The sequence below is a fragment of the Staurois parvus genome, unplaced genomic scaffold (assembly GCF_062004578.1).
Source record: "Staurois parvus isolate SC_StPar_1 unplaced genomic scaffold, SC_StPar_1.0 ptg000239l, whole genome shotgun sequence".
In the NCBI taxonomy this organism is placed as follows: domain Eukaryota; kingdom Metazoa; phylum Chordata; class Amphibia; order Anura; family Ranidae; genus Staurois; species Staurois parvus.
The window spans coordinates 1838019-1857409 of NW_028318035.1; the positions used below are offsets into that span (position 1 = coordinate 1838019).

The window sequence follows — 19391 nt, forward strand, 5'->3', positions numbered from 1 at the left end:
AGGCACAAATGTAGTAAAGACGCATCATAAATGCACCTGAGTTGCGTTTTTGCTGCGGCTTTTGAGTCACATGTCCTGTAAATAAATGCACCATAAATGCAGCAAAGAAGCACGTGTTTTTGATTTTTTTTAAAAATGCACCAAAAAAAAAAAAAAACCACACACACACCTCCCCATTGAAACCCATGGAAAATGAAGCACTAATTCATTAAAGATGCATCATTAGTGCATCTGAGTTGCATTTTTGCTGCGGTTTTTGAGTCACACGTCCTGTAAAAAAAAAAAATGCACCACAAATGCAGAAAAAAAAAAAATGTATATGCGCTTTTGCCACATTTTTTTAATACAGATCAGTGTGAATGTAACCCAAGAATTTGTAAGCCGCATCATAATAAATGTTTGGTTTTGAATTTAATGTGACTTTAACCCACCAGTGTATTTTTGGAAATATGGGAGGAAACCGGAGGACCTAGAGGAAACCTGCACAAGCAGAACATGCAAACTCCATGCAGATAGTGTTGTGGGTTTTTTTTTTAATCAATTGACACTCAGAGTTGAAGGGAATGCAGAGAAGTTACTCTCTATGAGGATAGATACAACACAACAAGAAACAAACTTTCCTGGGAAAAGCAATCTTTTATAGGGGAAAGGAGTGGAATAACAAGTAGCTGAGGAATTTGGAAGAGCTGTCCTCCATCCTCAGCCTGTGTCAGGAAAAGGGGGAGCCGGGAGGGATGAGGCGGAACAATCCAGACTGCTGACATAAGCACTGTGTGATTCACTCTCACACCCACAGTACAAGCCATTCTGTGAATTGCAGGCTGGATCTCTGTCACTTGTTGAACACAAAGCATCTAGAAGAACGCACAGCCCGGCTGGCCCATTCTGGAAGCCTCCTGAGGACCATGGCGGACAGTCCTGTACTCAGCTGAGAAGTCCTGCCAGCATGGAGAAGGCAGACGGGGGGGACGTGGGGGTAAGTCAATCTCAATGAGCAATTCACAAGCAGAATTTTATCCGCTCTGTGTTACCAAGTGCCTCCCATTCACTTCAATCCACAGCAGGATCAGCTTCCCATCTACAGTTTTTATGAATGCTAAAGCCAGGGGAGTCTGGGAAAGGTTTGGAATTGGACTTTTGACATTTTTAGCTTTTTATATGTCAGACGGAAGAGGGTCCATGAGCCGTGGTTGGCGATTCTCTCTGATTTTAGAGACTTGATGTAGAAATGATTCTGCATTGACACATCCAGGATTGTGACCTCTGGTCAGTTTCACAATCAAATTTTTTTTTTTTTTTTTTTAACACTAGTTTCTAATACGTGGAATTTTACTCACACAATTAAAATGGTTGAACAGGCCGGCCTTCTAATGTAGAAGAGACATACTGGGTCATACAGAGGGCAAACAAAAAAAATCTAAAATTTAAATGAATTTTTAATTGGAGTTTATTTTTTAATCAATATGATATAATTTAGAACCACAGAAAAAAAAAAAAAAAAAGAAAAAAAACTTCAATAAAACTAAGCAAAGCCATTTAAAATAAACATGAACCCAGAGTCCTCATCAGAGTCCCCTTCACATAGGAAACAACATTAAAAACCCCAGAGTTCCCCCTTACATCAACTCTCCAAAGTCCCCTTTACATAAGAGTTCCCCGTTACATCAGGGTCCCCATCAGAGCTCCTCCTTACATCAGGGTCCCCATAGAAGTCCCTTTTACATCAGAGCTCCCGCTTACATCAGGGTCCCCATCAGAGTTCCCCCTTACATCAGGGTCCCCATAGAAGTCTTTTACATCAGAGCTCCCGCTTACATCAGGGTCCCCATCAGAGTTCCCCCTTACATCAGGGTCCCCATAGAAGTCCCTTTTACATCAGAGCTCCCCATCAGAGTTCCCCCTTACACCAGATTTCCCATCAGAAACCCCCTTACATCAGATTCCTCATAAAAGTCCTCTTCACATTGGTATCCCTTCTTATAATCAGAGTCCCCTTTACATCAGAAACCCCTTACACCAGGGTCAGGTCCTTGTCAGATTTCCCCCTTACACCAGGTTTTCTATCAGAGTCCCCTTTACATCAGAATTCCTCTTGCATTAGGGTCCCTATCAGAGTCCCTTTAGAGGGCCGAATAAAATCTTGCAGAGGCTAGATTTGGCCCAAGGGCCAAAGTTTGGAGATTCCTGCATTAAAAGTATTCTTACCTGCTTGTTGGCAATATACACTAAACTACAAGTGTGCGGCTCAGTGTACAGTTTCTTCTGAGATGAACAATCTCCTGCGCATGCACAGGAGTTACATTATCCTGGCCCAGCAATAAGATGGCCAAAGACGGGAACCCAGAAGAAAACAGACCAAAGATGTCAGTTCCCGACAAGGGAGATGGACATTACATCACTGGAGTAGGGTCGAGTGCAGTTCTGCTTTACATTATCTGTGCAGGTTATGCATGGCCCTTTTAAGCAGAACTCCAGCCCAAGCTATATTTTTATGAACTGGGGATGGGTTCAATCCCTTGCCAAGCTTCTAGAGTTCATTAATATTTGTACAATACGTAAAACCATGATGTTAGGTTACGTGTTAACTGTTGCATTAAGGCAACCTATAAAAATTGATGGGCTTGCGAGGCATCAAAACAGCCCAAAATCTGGTGCGAAAATTTTGCTGCAATGCATCCTAACGCAATAGGGTACTACTCAAAATGAATGGCAATGCAAAGCACCAATGCTTATCGGTCAGATGTGATAAACATCAATGGATCCATACTGATCCATTGATCTGCTTACCTTTGTCACATCCGATTTTTCCGTGCAGTAAACAATTTAACCTTGGGGATTATGCCACTTTAGAGTCCTCCAATCTCTCCAGCACATTCAGGTCCTGAAGAACACGGAGATCTTTGAGCCCTAGAAACACGTTGGCTACAGGGGCGGACTGACCATTTGGAAACTCGGGCACTGCCCAAGGGCCCGGGGTCAGTAGGGGGCCCCATGAGATGCCCCTGGTACCTTTTTCATAGGCTTTGAGTTTGGGCAAGGACACAGGGGCCCCATGATCCCCTATTACCCGAGGGCCCCATGAGTTGTCAGTCCGCCCCTGGTTGGCTGTTCTGTTTTGTCTCCTTGTGAGCAAATATTTAAAGTGTTTGGGCTTCCAGACCTTTTGTTGGGAGCCCTCACTGGATTTTGTAACTGAGCAGTTTTGTCACTGATTGCAACTGGCCAATGTTGGAACCACAGAGAGAACACAGACCTGCTCCAAGAGGTCACTTCCTTGCTGGCTGATGTTGCTTTCCATCTGGTGGGCAAATTTGCCATTATGACCACAAGGCTAGGGTTATTGCAAATGTAACAGAATATTGTATGTTCAGTCTCGGTGCGTGTAGCATAACTTCAGTGCTCAGTTGTCCACTGGACCTGCAATAATTCTAATCTTTTTAAGGGGACTCCAGAAACAAGATTTTTGAGACACGGTTCCACACTCTGCTTCCATCTACCTTTGGGTGTTCCCATTTTTTCAGCTGAAATCCACACAATATAAAATACAAAATCCAAGAGGGAGTAGAAACCTTTTATCATGGGAGATCCAGAGACCTAACAGACGAGGTCCTTGGACACTGCCCAGGATCTACTTAAAAATTCATGATAATATTGGCTGGATGTGACCATTTCCCTGGGCTGCGGTGAAAGTGTATATAAACACAGAGGCAGACTGGAGCATTGTGAAACACCTTCGTCCCACGTCTGTACCTCTGAGGGATAAGTGTTTCCTAAAGCATGCATACTTGTGGGTGGATTAGTGGAAGTGAAATGTTTAGAGCTCTCTGCTGATCTGAACTATGGGGAGGCAGATACAGAATAGGAAGTACTTATTAGCTGAGAGCTTGGGCAAACATTCTGAAGATTTCTGACTCATTTGATTGTCAGCGATGACTGAGCTCACAGTCAAGCCAAGTGAAAACGTTTTAACAGTGGAATAATAGAGATTTGTTTTGTTCACTTTAAGAGCTCATTCACATGTCTGTTGAGCCCAATTTTTCTACACACCTCCACACAAGTATGGAGTGAAAAGGACACATAGAAAACCATGGTCTTCCACGTGTCCGAGTCCCATCATAGATGTGTGGTGGTGTGTAGAAAAATGCAGCTTAACAAACATGGCTTGAATGAGTCCTAAAGCATTGAAACTGTGGGGAGCCACCTAAAGCTGACCATACATGCATAATGCAGACTCCTGGCAGGTCCCACTGAGTTGCTCCAGGTTCTCCTCCCACTCGGGTGCTCAGGCAGTAAGGCACACAACCACTCAGCAGTCTTGCTACTCATTGACCAGACAAGGAATGTCTTTTTTTATGCGTTAATGCTTGTTAACTTTGTTGGGATACTCCAGATTTGGTGCACAAAGTAATTATAGGACATGCTCTATTTTGTCTACTCTCTTCAGGAAAACCTCCCTTTTTCAGAGACTAGGAACACAAGCAATCCTGGGACTCCCATTTGGGCAAGTCCCACTTCAGTAGTATCAATGCAGTCACTTCAGGAGTTAGAACAGAAAACAGTCACTAGGCACCTACTTCCTGGCCTCTACTCATGGTGTCCCCAAATACTTTGATACCTCCTGTTCAATATCAGCCAGACATTTCTCCTATAAATCTCCAGGCCAGATCCTCAGTGAACCCCCTTGACTTGGCCCCACCTGCTTTCAGAAAATAGGCCCCCCAGCTCCCGCTGAGCTTGGATTTGCTTAGTTCCAAATAATAGACACTGAGCTGGGACCTTGAAACTTCTGACACTCGGCCCCCCCAGCAGCCACCTCAGTGAACTCCTGACAATAGGTCCCCCAGCTCCCTCTGAGCTAGAACCTCTTTGAACACCTGACAATACCCCCCCCCCAGCTACCACTGAGCTGGAACCTCAATGAACTCCTAACAATAGGTCCCCAGCTAGGGTTGCCACCTCATCCCTTTAAAACCAAAACACATTAATTACTTAGGTTCTGTGGCTGATTAAGGTGGTAAACTCACCTAGTGCCTTATCTGCATTAAATTAGCCTCAGAACCTGTGTAATTAATATGTGTTCAGTATTAAAAGAGATGAAGTGGCAGCCCTAACACCAGCTACCACTGTGCTGGGACCTCTATGAACTCCTGACAATAGGCCCCCCAATGAACTCCTGCAAGCTGTAGCTTTTCTGCCCAGAAAGCAACCAGCCCTCTTGGACAAGAACCCTGCTGCTCCAGGCCTCAAACTATTTATGCCCTTCTCAGCCACTAACTGGGCACTACCCTACCAGGGATTGGCTGAGGTTGCATTAAATATTCAGGCCCAAGGTCTACCATTTCCAGCCCACTACATTCCAGAATCCACTAGAAGGCAGGGAGAAGTAGTTGAGCCTGCGAGACCCAGAACAGCCAAAAATAAATCACACACTACTCAAATGTATACAGAGGAACCAAAAAAAAGAACTAAGTTTACCTGAGCCTCTCTAGCAGTTCTAGAAGGGTGCTACACATGGATTGAAATTCGGCCAGTCCAGCAGGAACCGCCCAAATTTCAATCCATGTATGCAGTAGCTGGTTGTACACAAGTCAATGGTCCTGAAAATAAGAGATCAGATCTAAAAATTCCTGTACATGTCTTTGAAAATTGAAACACCAGTTCAGTAGCTTCAACTGTTCTTCTTTCAGAGAATTATTACAAGCCGTGTTTCTTTATAAGCATTTGCCTCAATGATAGATTATTACATTTTGCTGTGTTGCCATACAGGAACTGCAGATTGTTATGTCTATGAAATGGTTCATTCATAAACATTATGTCTTAGACACAGCTATTTTTTTACTTTCCCAAATTTAAAAAGCAACATTTTAGCATTTTTCACAGGAGTACAGTTCAGTACATTGCAGCTTACCAATCCTTGTGTGGTGTCCGCATTAGTTTTCTTTTCAGTGTACAGACTTTGCCCTGTGCAGTAATGCCCCTAACCTGCCTTTAGTGCTGCTGGGCTGTAATCTGAGCTCTAAAAAAGGTATGTTCTCCCAAAGTTTAGTGTTCTTGTTTTCTTCTTCCTCCAAACATTTATTCACAGAACGGTTCGACTCCAACCATTACCAACAAGAAGGATCTCAATTAAGATGGCTATAATACACCAAAACAATCATTGACAAGAATAAAAATGTAAAAGTGAGTGCTATCCAATCAGCAACTCAAGGTAACCAATATAAACCTTACAATAGAATAGATAAAATAATGCAGCGCTAAAATTATGATTGAAATAAAAAAAAGTATTAGACAACAAACTGATAGTAAAAGTTCGATATAAATGACAGTCTATGTGACTATATGTTACCAGGTGACTGGTTAAAATTCGGTGGTGGTGCTCCGTGAAAAATGGCAGACTTACGCACTCACCAGATGCGCAATAGTTATACGCATTAAGTATCACATCCAGGGTTTCCTCATCAGATCCTGTAAGCAGGCAGCCTCTTCTACCCATCCCTTAAAGGGACCTCTGGTTACCTGAATCCGAGTAATTTGTTACTGGGCATTTGCTGACTACTACCCTGAGGGAGGACCACCTTAACCCTGACCAGACCCATATCTGGTGAGGAAACCCTGGGTGTGATACTTAATGCGTATCTGGTGAGTGTGTAATTCTGCCATTTTTCACAGAGCACCACCACCAAATTTTAACCAGTCACCTGGCACCTTATAGTCACAGACTGTCATTTATATCGAATTTTTACTATCAGTTTGTCATCTAATACTGTTTTTTTATTTGAATCATAATTTTAGCGCTGCACTATTTTTTCTAATCATTGACAAGAGGCTGCAGCCCCCCCAAAAAATTTAATGCAAAAGCCCTGTTCAGTCCAACCTTACTGAAATTTGACTAAAATGTAAAAAAACATAGCTAGAGGACTTTTAGATTTTAGCATAGATGTAGCATCTCCTGGAAATCATTAACTGCTAATGAGATGTGTTGGATTCCCTTTATCTGCTTCAGATACAGATGGAAGTAATTACTCACGAGGAGTATATGAGGCCCTATAATATTGGCCTTTAGTTCTTTAAGGTTTTACAGAAATAAGCAGGCTGAGAAACTGGACATTGAAATTAGGAAACATTTCCACAAAGTTTAATTTTGGTGACAATCATTTTTTTTTTTTTTTTTTTTTTTACAAAGATGAGTCATTTTTCCACTTGGCAGAATGAAGTACATGGATAGAAAAGCAATTTCTGAGTTTGTTTAAAAGGAAGCTCATGCAGGACTCAAACGGTTCCAGAGCTATAAATGTCTGGTTGTTCAAACAAATATCAAGCTGTTGGTACAAGTCCCATATAAAATGTAAAGGCAAACATACCAGATATATGAATGTCGACTCATAGAATGTACCCAAACAAATGATTAACTGCTAAAACCAACGACCACTACTCCACACTCTATTAGTCTTCATGCACACTGGGCGCTTTAAAAACGCCGGTGGAGTTCACTGTAAAAAAGGTCACGTTAACGCAAGTTTTTCTGCATTTTTTAGCAGTTCTGCATTAGATTTTAGCCTGTATTCTTTAGTGGGTTTTGGGTTTTTTTTTACATGTACACAAAAAATTTTTTGCTAAAAAAACCAAAAAAAACCCCCAAAAAAACCAAACACCCAAAAATGCCGGTTTGCCGCATTTACCAACGTTATAGCAATTTTACAGCTACAAAACTCCTACAGAAACCACCTAGTTCTAGGGGTTTTTTCAAGCAAAAAAAAAAAAAAAAAACCCTGCCAAAAAATACTGATGAAAGCCTCTGTGTGCATGGACACATAGGATAACATGCTGGGGGGTTTACTGGATGTAGAAAAAATGCCACAAGCCAAAAAACAGCAGATGTAAAAATGTCCAGTGTGCATGAGGACCTCTCTTTGATACTGTTGACCATCTGCTTCTTCTCAAACTTCACTCCTTTGGCCTCCAAGATTCTGTTCTTACTCGATTCTTCTACCTATCATAGCATTCCTTCAGTATTACCTACTCCTCTCCACTTCTTTCAGCAGGGGTCCCCCAAGACTCTTTTCTTGGACCCCTTCTCTATCTACACCCCCTCTCCTGGTCACTTGATATTTTCCCACAGCTTCCAATACCATCTCTACATCAGTGACACCCAAATCTATCACTCTGCTCCCCTCCTCACTTTTTTAGTCTCCTCTGGCATTACTGACATATCATGGATGTTGCACCACTTCTTCAAACTAAAGATTTCCAAAAACAAGCTGGTAACATCCCCCCTTTTCCCATCAAGATCAATAAAACTACTATTAGTCCCGCCCCTCATGCCAGGGTATTAGGTGTAGTCCTGGACTCTGACCTATCTTTTTGACCCCAAATCCAATCACTGTTGAAATCTTATAAACATCACTTCCATAACATCTTCCCTTTTTCACTAATGAAACCACAAAGCTCCTCATTTACTCCCTTGTTATCTCTGGTCTTGACTATTGCAACTCCCTTCTCATAGGCTCTCTCCTCCTCAGTCTGTCATGAATGCTGCTCAACCACCTTCCCAATCACTCAGTGTCTATCACCTCTTTTTTTCCCCAGTCCTTCCGCTGGCTTACGATTACTCAATGAATTATTTTCAAAATACTAACAACATGCAAAAGCAACTCACAACTCTTCCCTGAGCTACATCACCAATCTTATCCCCAAATATCACCCAAACCATCCTCTCCGCTCCTCACAAGACCTCCTGTTCTCAACTGGTCTCCTCCCATGTTCATCTCCTGGACTTCTTCAGAGCCTCTCCCATCCTCTGGAACTCTCCATCTTAATCTGTGTTGCTATCTCCTACTCTGGCCACCTTTGGGTGATCCCCAACAACCCATCTCTTCAGGGAAGCCTATCCCACCTCCACCTAACAACTGACCTCTTAACTCTTCCATCAGCTCATCACCCACAGTTACAGCAGTCACAAAATCCAAGGAACAGTATCAACAGTCTAGGAAAACACATCTTAAATAATCAGTCTCCCAGATAGGTCAACCCAGGGCTGTGTCAAGATGACTCAAACATACATTTGGTCCCAGTGAGTGTAGCATAACTGTACCCTTGGACATTGGATGGCAAGCACAAAATCAAAAGAATAATAGTATCAGCCTGGAAAAGCCCATTATGGATGGTCAATATTCCCTTGATTGGCTGCTTTCACAAAGTAGTTCATAGATATAAGAGGTTTTCCCACTGAGACAGTTAGCGGCTAGTTTGGGTTCCACTAATATGTACAGTATACAAGAACCTTATATTTACCAGTTAGTAAAAGGAACAGTCCACCCAAAAGTGATGTATTATAGGAAGTGAGACCAAGTTGGTGGATTCAGACCCTGACATCTTATATATGTCTTGAATACACCAAAATTAAGATTTTCCTGCCACAATTCTTGTTTCTGTCCTCCTGGAAGTTTTGGGGTGTTCCTAGCTCCTCTTTTGGCATTCTCCAGAATATAAAGTAAACAATCCAACACTGAGACTGGGAACCCCTTATAACAGCTACAACATCTAAGAACTTAAGCCCAGATATCACTTGCTTTACTTGTCAAATTTGTGCCAGCTATAAAGCAAAGTAAGCCATCATTGATGTGTTCAATTATATAGTCCCCTGAGATCACTTTAAAGAGGAAATTGGATATCACACAAGCCATCAACTGTATAGATCCACCAGTCTACCAATTACTTAAAGATCCTTGAGATCCCCCTCACTTCCTGTCAGTGTGACATTATCCTATATTCTGCTCTTTGCACTAAAATTGTATTTTTATTTGTGCTGTATGAAATTTAATTTCCTGATGGGAAATTAAATAATCTCTCTCCAAAAGGGACAGAAAGCACAATAAAAGCTTGAGTAGCTGCTCAATCAAAAAAAAAATCACGTTTTGAGTGAAGTTTATTCGTAATGTTTGACATAGCTCATCTGTCCCTTATTTGGATGTACCGTCCCCCTCTTCCAGAACCAAATCAGTTTTCTTTTTTCCTCAAAAGAAAAAAGGTTATACTCACCTATGTGCAATGGCATTGCACAGAATGGTCCCTTACCTCCTCTTCTGAAGTGCCCCATTGGCACGCTCCTCTCCTTCCTATGGGTGCCCCTCAGCAAGCCGTGTGCTAAGGGAGAAGCAGGCAAGGTCCCAAAGCAGGCTGTGCGCATCCATAGACACATGCAGCACAATTCAGCCATACCCCCTGCTTCCTCCTAACAGGATATGACTGACAGCAACTACCAAAAATGTTATACTGCAATACACTCGCACAGCCGTCACATAAAATCTCCATAATATGTGTAGTATGCTTCTTCCTTATGATCGGCAAATCCATCTAATGGCCATTATTCAGCATTTCAGGATAATATCGCATTATGGCCACTGGATGGAGCTAATGATGATAGGAAATAAACAGTACACACATTAAGGTGGTTATTTGCAACAGCGATTTCTTTTAAACATACCCCTAAACCTTTCAAACTCTAAATTATTTAACCCAATATGAAGGAAAAGTAGTGGTGAAGAAACTTGTGGGTTTTGTGTATTCTTGTTTGTGGGCTGTGCAGCTGAAGTGATGGTTAGGGTGTGTCTATTGCCTACATTACAACTTTCTGACATGAGTAAGAGCCACATTTTAGCATAAAGTATGCATTTTATGCTACTGCTGTTGATCAGATACTACTGGTATCTGCTGGGATTCACAGACATGAGAACAGCCTGATCACACAATGGTCTTATCTATGGATAGTTGTAAATATACAAATGCATTACAACACTTCATATAGCCCTGAGAATCTTTCATTCTATCTTCATATACTGTAACATCTGCTAGGGAAATTCATTCTTTATAAGATGAAATAATAGTTTTAAAAGGGAACAATAGACTATAAACCTGTTTTGTTTAATGGGCGACTCCACTGTACTTAATTAAATTAGGATAAACAAAACACTTGAAGAATAGCCTCATAGGGAATAATCTGCAGGCGACATTGGCTTCCTATTCAGATGCTATGGTCATTGGGATTTCCTTTCTGAGTCATTATCAGGCTGTGTACAGTACTTATGTTAGGAAATACCCAGAGAACAGAGTAGCAAAAAGCGTTCTCCAAGGATAATGGGACAGTAAGAAATTTTAAACTATTTGCGCTGTGATGTGACCAGAAATCAACTTCTCTCTGATGGTCATGGTGGACTGGGTTAAGAACACTTTTTTATTTCATTTATAGGCAAGGGAAGGGACTGAAAACTAGGTCATGGAGTATGTTGCAACATGTTGGAAATGCTGCATGTGATTGCTTGGTAATCAAACGTCCACTGTGGGAGAACAACCTAGTGACTCCAGTTTAATCCAAGTACAAGCACTTCTTATAAAAAAAGAAAAAACACTGAGAAAAAAAAAAGGAAAGAAAAAAAACTGGTCACCTACCCAGGTCTATTACTGGCTTTTTAAACAGTGAACATGGAAGGCGTCACAAAGTAAAAAATAATAAAATAAAATACAAGCACTTCTTTCCTGTAGACCAGTGGTCTCCAAACTGCGTCCTTTACTTTCTTTTATCCAGCCCTTGGGGCGCCATTTCATCCACTGATACCAACAATGGGGCATAGATACCACCTACTGACACCAATGAAGGGGCACAAATCCTCGCAATGACACCAAAGACTGGGCACAATTCCTCCCGAAGACACCAATAATGGGTCATAATTTCGCCCAATGTCACAAACAATGGGGCTCAATTCCCTCTGACACCAAAGGTGGGGTGCAATTCCTCCCCCTAACACCAATGATGGGGCACAATTACTCCAACTGAAACAAACGATGGGGTATTATTTTTTTTCCACTGATGTTGGGACCATTTCTACTCCAAATAGCCACAGTCCTGCCCCCTAAAGTCCAGATTATGTTAAGAAGAAAACAGAAGAGAAAACTTGGGCGTTTTAAGTGCTGCTTGGGTAGTGAGTAAAGGAGGTGCTTGCTACCTGAACTCACTTGGATACCACAAATTGGACATTGTTGAGAATAGAAGTGAGCATTGTTCCAGTATACATGACAGTATGAGAAGAAGTTTAGCACCCTCTTGATCCACATCTAGTATAAAAGGGGGTCCCAAGTCTGCTAAGCTTCACAATCTGCAAAAATAGTCTGTCCAACAATGACTTACAGCTACAATCAACAAGGAATTAACAATTATTGGAGAAGAAGCAATTTCCATTAATTTCTTTGTAGCATTTTAATAACTTCAAACAGGCCTGGATTTTGCCTCCCATTGGCCCCCTCTAAGTGCTCTCCACCCTGACTCACACTACACTGTACTCCCCACTACAACATGTACCCAGCTCTTTCCCCCGAATCAGCCAGAGGAACAACGGCAGCCATGTGATGCTGAGGTTATAATTACAGAACAGCCTTTCTAAACCTCTTTTACCCCAGGAGGAACCCTTGAAATCATTTTCAGGTCTTAGGGAACCCATGATAAAATTAAATTTGGGGTAAGTGTTAAGAATGCCCCCCTATGGTGGTGGTCAGAATACCACCCTTCAGACAGCTAAAATGGCAGATGGCTTTGCCAAGTACCATTGGACTTAGAATTATGCAGACACCATCAAGTGGGAGATTAGTCAACCACAGCTCAAGGACCCTCTAGCAACCTTTGGAGGAATCCTAGTTGAGAATGGTTGTTGTAGAGCCACAATGCAGACTTATTGGGGTCGATTTACTAAAGGCAAATAAACTGTTCATTTTGCAAGAGAATTTACCTCAGAGCTTAGTGAAATTTTACTTTTTCAAAGTACCCAATCACGTGCAAAGAAAATAAAATCATTTGAACATTATTGGATGATGGAAATCAGCAGAGCTTCATCTCATTCACTAAGCTATAAAGGATAATTCCCTTGCAAAGTGTAACTTTCCTTGCCAAGTGAACAGTCTGCCTTTAAGTAAATCATTCCCAATGTGTCAGTGATTGCAGGCCCAGGTTGCCATTTTGGGGGTGTCAAAGGGCACCTGTCATGAGAGAATAAAAACAGAAGCTGCCATTGTGAAGAATGCTAGTTCCTTGGCTGTCATGCTGAAACTTTGGAAGTCCGTTTTGTCCAGGTAGCAGATCCAGAACAGATACAGTAATAGGGAATTCTGACACTCCTTAAGATATGTGTATTTAATCTCTTTTTCCAAAAATAATAAAGCCTGGTTCCCACCTTTGCAGTTTGGTTTTGATCTGTTTCTGCCGTGCATTTTTTGCACATACGGTTTTATATGTGTCTTTTTTGCTATGCAGGTTAAAAATGCAAAAAACGCATTAAAAAACGCACTACATACATTTCTGCCACAAGTCTATTGAGCCAAAAATGCACTGTGCCGCGTTTAACCGCTTCCCATCTGCCAAAAAGTACGTAGATGGCGGGACAGGAAACCAGTGAAAATATACCTGTTCATCAGCCTGCATTGGAGGCTCCGGTGTGGCTCACAAAGCGCACACCCGGGAGCCCGGTAATCCGTGGGTCACATTACTGCTGTGTCTGGGTGTTCACATGGTATTTTACGATGTGATTGCTGTGTCCAATCACAGCAATCACATAGTAAACGATACAAAGTGAACATAAAGATCATCTCTCTCTGCTGTCACCATGAGAGCGGAGAGAAGTGATGTTGAAGCCTATGAGCGTACACCATTCTGTCAGGCTGCTTGTACACTCACAGACTGCAGTGCCAGCCAGCCCGGTGTCCCTGATCACTGCCCCAGTGTAAATCATAAATAAATAATGCAGCCAGCCCATCACCTGTCCCAGTGCTCACAAAAACACTAAACCAATGTCTGATCACTGCCATACCAGCATCCTGATCATTGCCATACCCCATACTAGCGCCATGATCACCGCCATATGCCATTCCAGCATTCTATTCTAATCACCGCCATGCCAATGTTCTGATAACCCCATATGCCTTGCCACCGTCCTGATCACCGCCATACCCCATACCAGCGTTCTGATTGCCTCATATGTTATTCCAGTGTGCGAATCATCGCCATACATCGTACCAACGTACTGATCACCGCCATACCTCATACCAACATTTTAGGGTCTCAACTGATCAATTTTCAGATATACATATCACAGAGTTTATAGACTAACTTTCATGCAGACTAAATAATATACACTGTTTTAGTTATTTTTACCCTAAAAAATAAAAAAAAAGTAAAACATTTAATATGTGGCAGAATGCAATTTAGCCTAAATGTATGAAGGAAATATTTATTTGCAAAATTTTATAACAAAAAACTAAGCAAAAAAATTTTTCAAAATTCAGTATTTTTATTTATATAGCAAAAAATTAAAAAAAAAAACAGTGTTGATTAAATACCACCAAAAGAAAGTACATCCAAATGAAACAGACACCAGCACTCTAATCTTCATGAGCCACATATAAAACAGTAACGGTTACTTGGCGAGGTGCAGCCCTCTAAAGATGGGGGGAGTCTTGATGCTTGCAAAAGAAAAAAAAACACAAAAAGGTCACACTCTCCTTGTGCATTACCGTGGTTACAAATGAATTCATTAAAAATGTGATAAATGGATACTCATAAAACTAATGTAAAAAATGAACATGAAGCCAAATGGGTCAACGTCACACAACTAAAGTCCTGTGATAATGGTGCCCGGTGGGAAAATTTGACGCGTTTCGGGAGTTGAACTCCCTTTTTCAAAGCTAAGATGATAGAGAATGTGGCCCATGCCACATATATAGGAAGAATAACTGATTGAAATCCTCACCACATCCCCTTCATGGAAACTAGCCCCACTGCTGGGTCCTAAAGCTATTTTCTGCGTGTGCCACTTCCATGAATTATATGAATGGAAATTATGTTTGTACAAAGATGTGTGCAAACAATGAACTGTATGCCGCAAACAAATGCTAGGAAGGACTTACTGTATGTGGTATGATGTCCCTTGAATGGAGGAGAGGTGGAGAAGACACCAACCGTCACTCCAGAAACTGCACATGCGCGCCACTGGGAATAGTACAGGGCGCACACACCATCTCAAAATCACCCAGAGAGAGGCGCACAGGAAGTGCATCATATTGAATGTTAAAAAGGGCCAGAGACAAAAATAGTATTAATACTGAAAATGTAATCTATACAGATAGGATGTGAAAGGGATAAAAAAAAAAAATTAAATATAAAAACACACACACACTAGATCTGTAAAATGTGTAACTAAAACAGAGAAAAGGGTAGCACAAATGACAACAATGCTGGATAACAACTACATAACCAAGTGTAAACAACAGGTGCATATATAAATAGTAATATTTATAACCTGTTAGATAAAAATGAATATAAAAATAAAACTGAATAAAAATTTAATTCTTTTTAAAAGTAATACACTTATAAAGATGGCGGGTGGGCAGCGGCGAGGGGCAGGGTTTTTTCGGCACCTGTATTGGTGCTATTTTTTTCCCCATTTCGGCCGAAAGGGGCGTTTTTGGCCAGTACGTTTAGGCCACCGAAAAACAGAAGAAAAACCTATTTTTCTTCCCTAAAAAAAACAAGATTGGAGCAGACCAAAAACGAATGTAAATGCATGTAAGAGGGCATACAGTCTGTTTTTGCAATGGTAAAGAACGTAAGAAACTGATATAAAAACTGTTGAGAAAATGAAAAAAAAAACAGATTTAACATATATGAAAACGGAGGTAAAATGTGAAGTCTTGATCTGTTTAGCTTTGATTTTGAAAAAAAATGCGACTGGACTGAAAAAAAAAAACAAAAAAACAGAACGCCTGTGTGAGAGAGCCCTTAGTAACCTGAGAAGGAAGGAGCAGTAGTATTATGGGGGTGGAGAAATAGCATCACATATAAAATAATAGCTTTTGATTGATAGAAATAGGTAAAAAAGAAGGATGTTATGTACTGAAAGTATTTTAGCTTTTTCCCATAATTGTTAGGAACTTGTAAACAGGAGTAATATGTGGGTAGCCACATGCAGTAGCTGGAGAAGGCTAGTTGGTCTAGTTGTTATTCTGACCCTCAGGCTTCATACATGCTTGTTGCAGGCCAGTGACTTACTAGGCATCAAAGCTAGGATGGAAATGATGGTCTTGGAACTGGCATTTTAAAAACAAGTCTGCAGTAGCATGTGTTAGATTTGTATCCTTACTTATTTTACTCATGTTTATGAACACAAGACAGACACATTGCTTCCGGCTGTAATATACATAGTTAAATAGAAATATTCAATTGACGCCTCCAATAGCCACTAGCAACAGCTTGCATCCTGGTAACTTGAACACAATGCCAATCTCCATTGCAGATTCATCAGTATGGAGACATGTATGCATACGCTTTCCCGTCATGGCGTGCCGCTTCAGCGGTGTTATCTGCCTTTACCATGTGCTTGTCGTTCTGTGTCAGATCCAGCATGAAGGGAAGAGATTACACTGTACAAACCCAGTTCATTGTAGGGAAAGGAGTTCCCATGTTATCTGAATGTCCATGGGTTTTTAATCAGAAGGAAAATAGCACCAATAAAATGATGCAGGGAAACAGCTACATAACCCGCCCCACTGAAGCCACAGAAATCGATATTCAGCCATATAGACATTGTACGAATATAGGGACCCTGCCATACACTGGAGTGTTCCGTTCCCTAATTTAGTATGCAGGTGGGCTGTAGCCAGCCTGAGCTACGTCCTCAACAAAATAGTGGCCATCTGCACACAGACACCTACTCCCCGTTACATAAACATGAATAAGATGGGTAAAAGATGGCTTCAGCTCCTGTTCTCCACCTGTAGAAATTCCTCCAATGTGTTTCACCCTTTGTGAGGCTTCATCAGAGACCTCTAGAATTTAGCCCCTAAAAAGGGCAAAAACACATCTGAAGCATTCTCTAGGGTGAAAACAAGAGCTGAAGCCATCTTTTACCCATCCCATTCATGTTTATGTAACAGGGAGTAGGTGTCTGTGTGCAAATGGACACCATTTTGTTGAAGTCTACTGGAGCCTGACAAGCCGATCCTATGTCTTGGATCAGCATGTGGATAGGCTGGTGCAACGGATACAGGTGTGGGGTCATTTGATCGCTACTACACTGCTCAGAAAAATTAAAGGAACACTTCGAAAACACATTAGGTCTCAATGGGAAAAAATATCATGCTGGATATCTATACTGATATGGACTGGGTAATGTGTTAGGAACGTAAGGATGCCTCATCGTTTGATGGAAATGAAAATTATCAATCTACAGAGGACTGAATTCAAAGACACCCCAAAAATCAAAGTGAAAAAATGATGCAGCAGGCTAGTCCATTTTGCTGAAATTTCATTGCAGCAACTCAAAATGGTACTCAGTAGTTTGTATGGCCCCCCCCCCACGTGCTTGTATGCATACCTGACAACGTCGGGGCATGCTCCTAATGAGACAACGGATGGTGTCATGCTATATTTCCTCCCAGATCTGGACCAGGACATCACTGAGATCCTGGACAGTCTGAGGTGCAACCTGGTGGTGTCGGATGGACCGAAACAGGATATTCCAGAGGTGTTCTATTGGATTTAGGTCAGGTGAGCATGGGGGCCATTCAATGATATCAATTCCTTCATCCTCCAGGAACTGCCTGCATACACTCTCCACATGAGGCCGGACATGGTCATGCACCAGGAGGAACCCAGGACTTACTGCACCAGGATAGGGTCTGATAAAGGGTCCAAGGATTTAATCCCAATACCTAATGGCAGTCAGGGTGCCATTGTCTAGCCTGTAGAGGTCTGTGCATCCCTCCATGGATAAGCCTCGCTGAACCATCACTGACCCACCACCAAAATGGTCATGCTGAACAATGTTACAGGCAGCAGAATGTTCTCCATGGCTTCTCCAGACCCTTTCATGTCTGTCACATGTGCTCAGGGTGAACCTGCTCTCATCTGGAAGAAGCACAGGGTGTCAGTGGCAGACCTGCCAATTCTGGTGTTCAATGGCAAATGCCAATCAAACGCTATGGTGCCAGGTAGTGAGCACAGGGCCCAGTAGAGGACGTCGGGCCCTCAAGTCACCCTCATGAAGTCCGTTTCTGATGGTTTGGTCAGAGACATTCACACCAGTGGCCTGCTGGAGGTCATTTTGTAGGGCTCTGGCAGTGCTCATCCTGTTTCTCCTTGCACAAAAAGGAGCGCATAGCGGTCCTGTTGGTGAGTTAACCCTTTGAGGACCGTAAGATTTTAGAACGCCAAAAGAATAAATTTTTTTGTTTTTAAAGTTCGTACACTTCAGTTGCTGTAACGAAGCCATTTCATGAAATAATTGGCAAAAAGCTAGATCCATTTGTTGTTTGTTGATAAGAACTAATATTTTGACTCAAACCAAAAAAAAAAAAAAAGTTTTAAAGTTCTTAAATCAGATGATACACACAATTAAAAACATAGGACAAATACGTCACTTGGTCCTCAAAGGGTTAAGGACCTTCTACGGCTCTGTCCAGCTCTCCTAGAGTAACTACCTGTCTCCTGGAATCTCCTCCATTGTCATGCACCGCCTGGCAGAGTCTCTAGCAACCCACAGCGCGGGGTTCCTCAGGGCGTGGGGTCTAAGTCCCAATCTGCTTATTCACCAGGGCCCCTGATGGTGGGGATGAACAGGTCGCGACCCCCGAGTACGTCCGGCAGTGGTAGAGAGCACCGTCAGGGGTGTGTGGGAAATAGAGCCCGACGTGAAGAGGCTGGCAGGCCTGGTAACAGGGACAGATCCGTGCGGGATGGATGGATCGTCAGGGTAGTGTAAAGAGTAGTCAGGCAGGCCAGGTCAGCAACGTGCGGGCAGCGAGGTACTAGAGGAGCAGGCAGAGAACAGTCAGGTCACAAGCCGGGTTCAGCAACTAACGGGCAGCGTGGTACAGAGGATCAGGCAGAAGAATGGTCGGGTCAAGCCAGGGGTCAAGCAGGAAACAATCAGCAGGATCAGGATCAAATGCAGAGGTCAGCAATAGGAAACTTCACAGGATCAGAATACAGGAACAGGACAATAAGACCAAACGGCAACTTGTGTCTGTGCAGGGCTGGTTTAAATAGCCCGCCCCACGCTGACAGGTGCGCCTGGGTCCTAGTGCCCGCCTGCCTGCATGTCTTGTTGGACACCTACGCATGTGCAGACTCGTGCTTCGCGGTGATCCCTGACATCCATGCTCTTGAGACTGTGCTGGGAGACACAGCAAACCTTCTGGCATTGGCACATATTGATGTGCCATCCTGGAGGAGTTGGACTGCCTGTCCAACCTCTGTAGAGTCCAGCTATCGACTCATGCTACCAGTAGTGACACTGACCCTAGCCAAATGTAAAACTAGTAAAAAACAGTCAGAAAAGAGTATGGAAAAAAAA

General features: G+C 42.3%; 1 protein-coding gene across 2 annotated transcripts in view; it reads left to right on the plus strand.

The window, feature by feature from the left end:
• Positions 1–805: 805 nt before the first annotated feature.
• Positions 806–19391, plus strand: part of INF2 (inverted formin 2) — a 139796-nt gene continuing 121210 nt past the window's right edge. For both annotated transcript variants that reach the window (XM_089680293.1, XM_089680294.1), the window contains exon 1: positions 806–976. In XM_089680293.1, coding sequence (XP_089536419.1) covers positions 947–976 — 30 coding nt within the window. In that variant the 5' untranslated portion in view covers positions 806–946. The remainder of the gene's footprint in view (positions 977–19391) is intronic.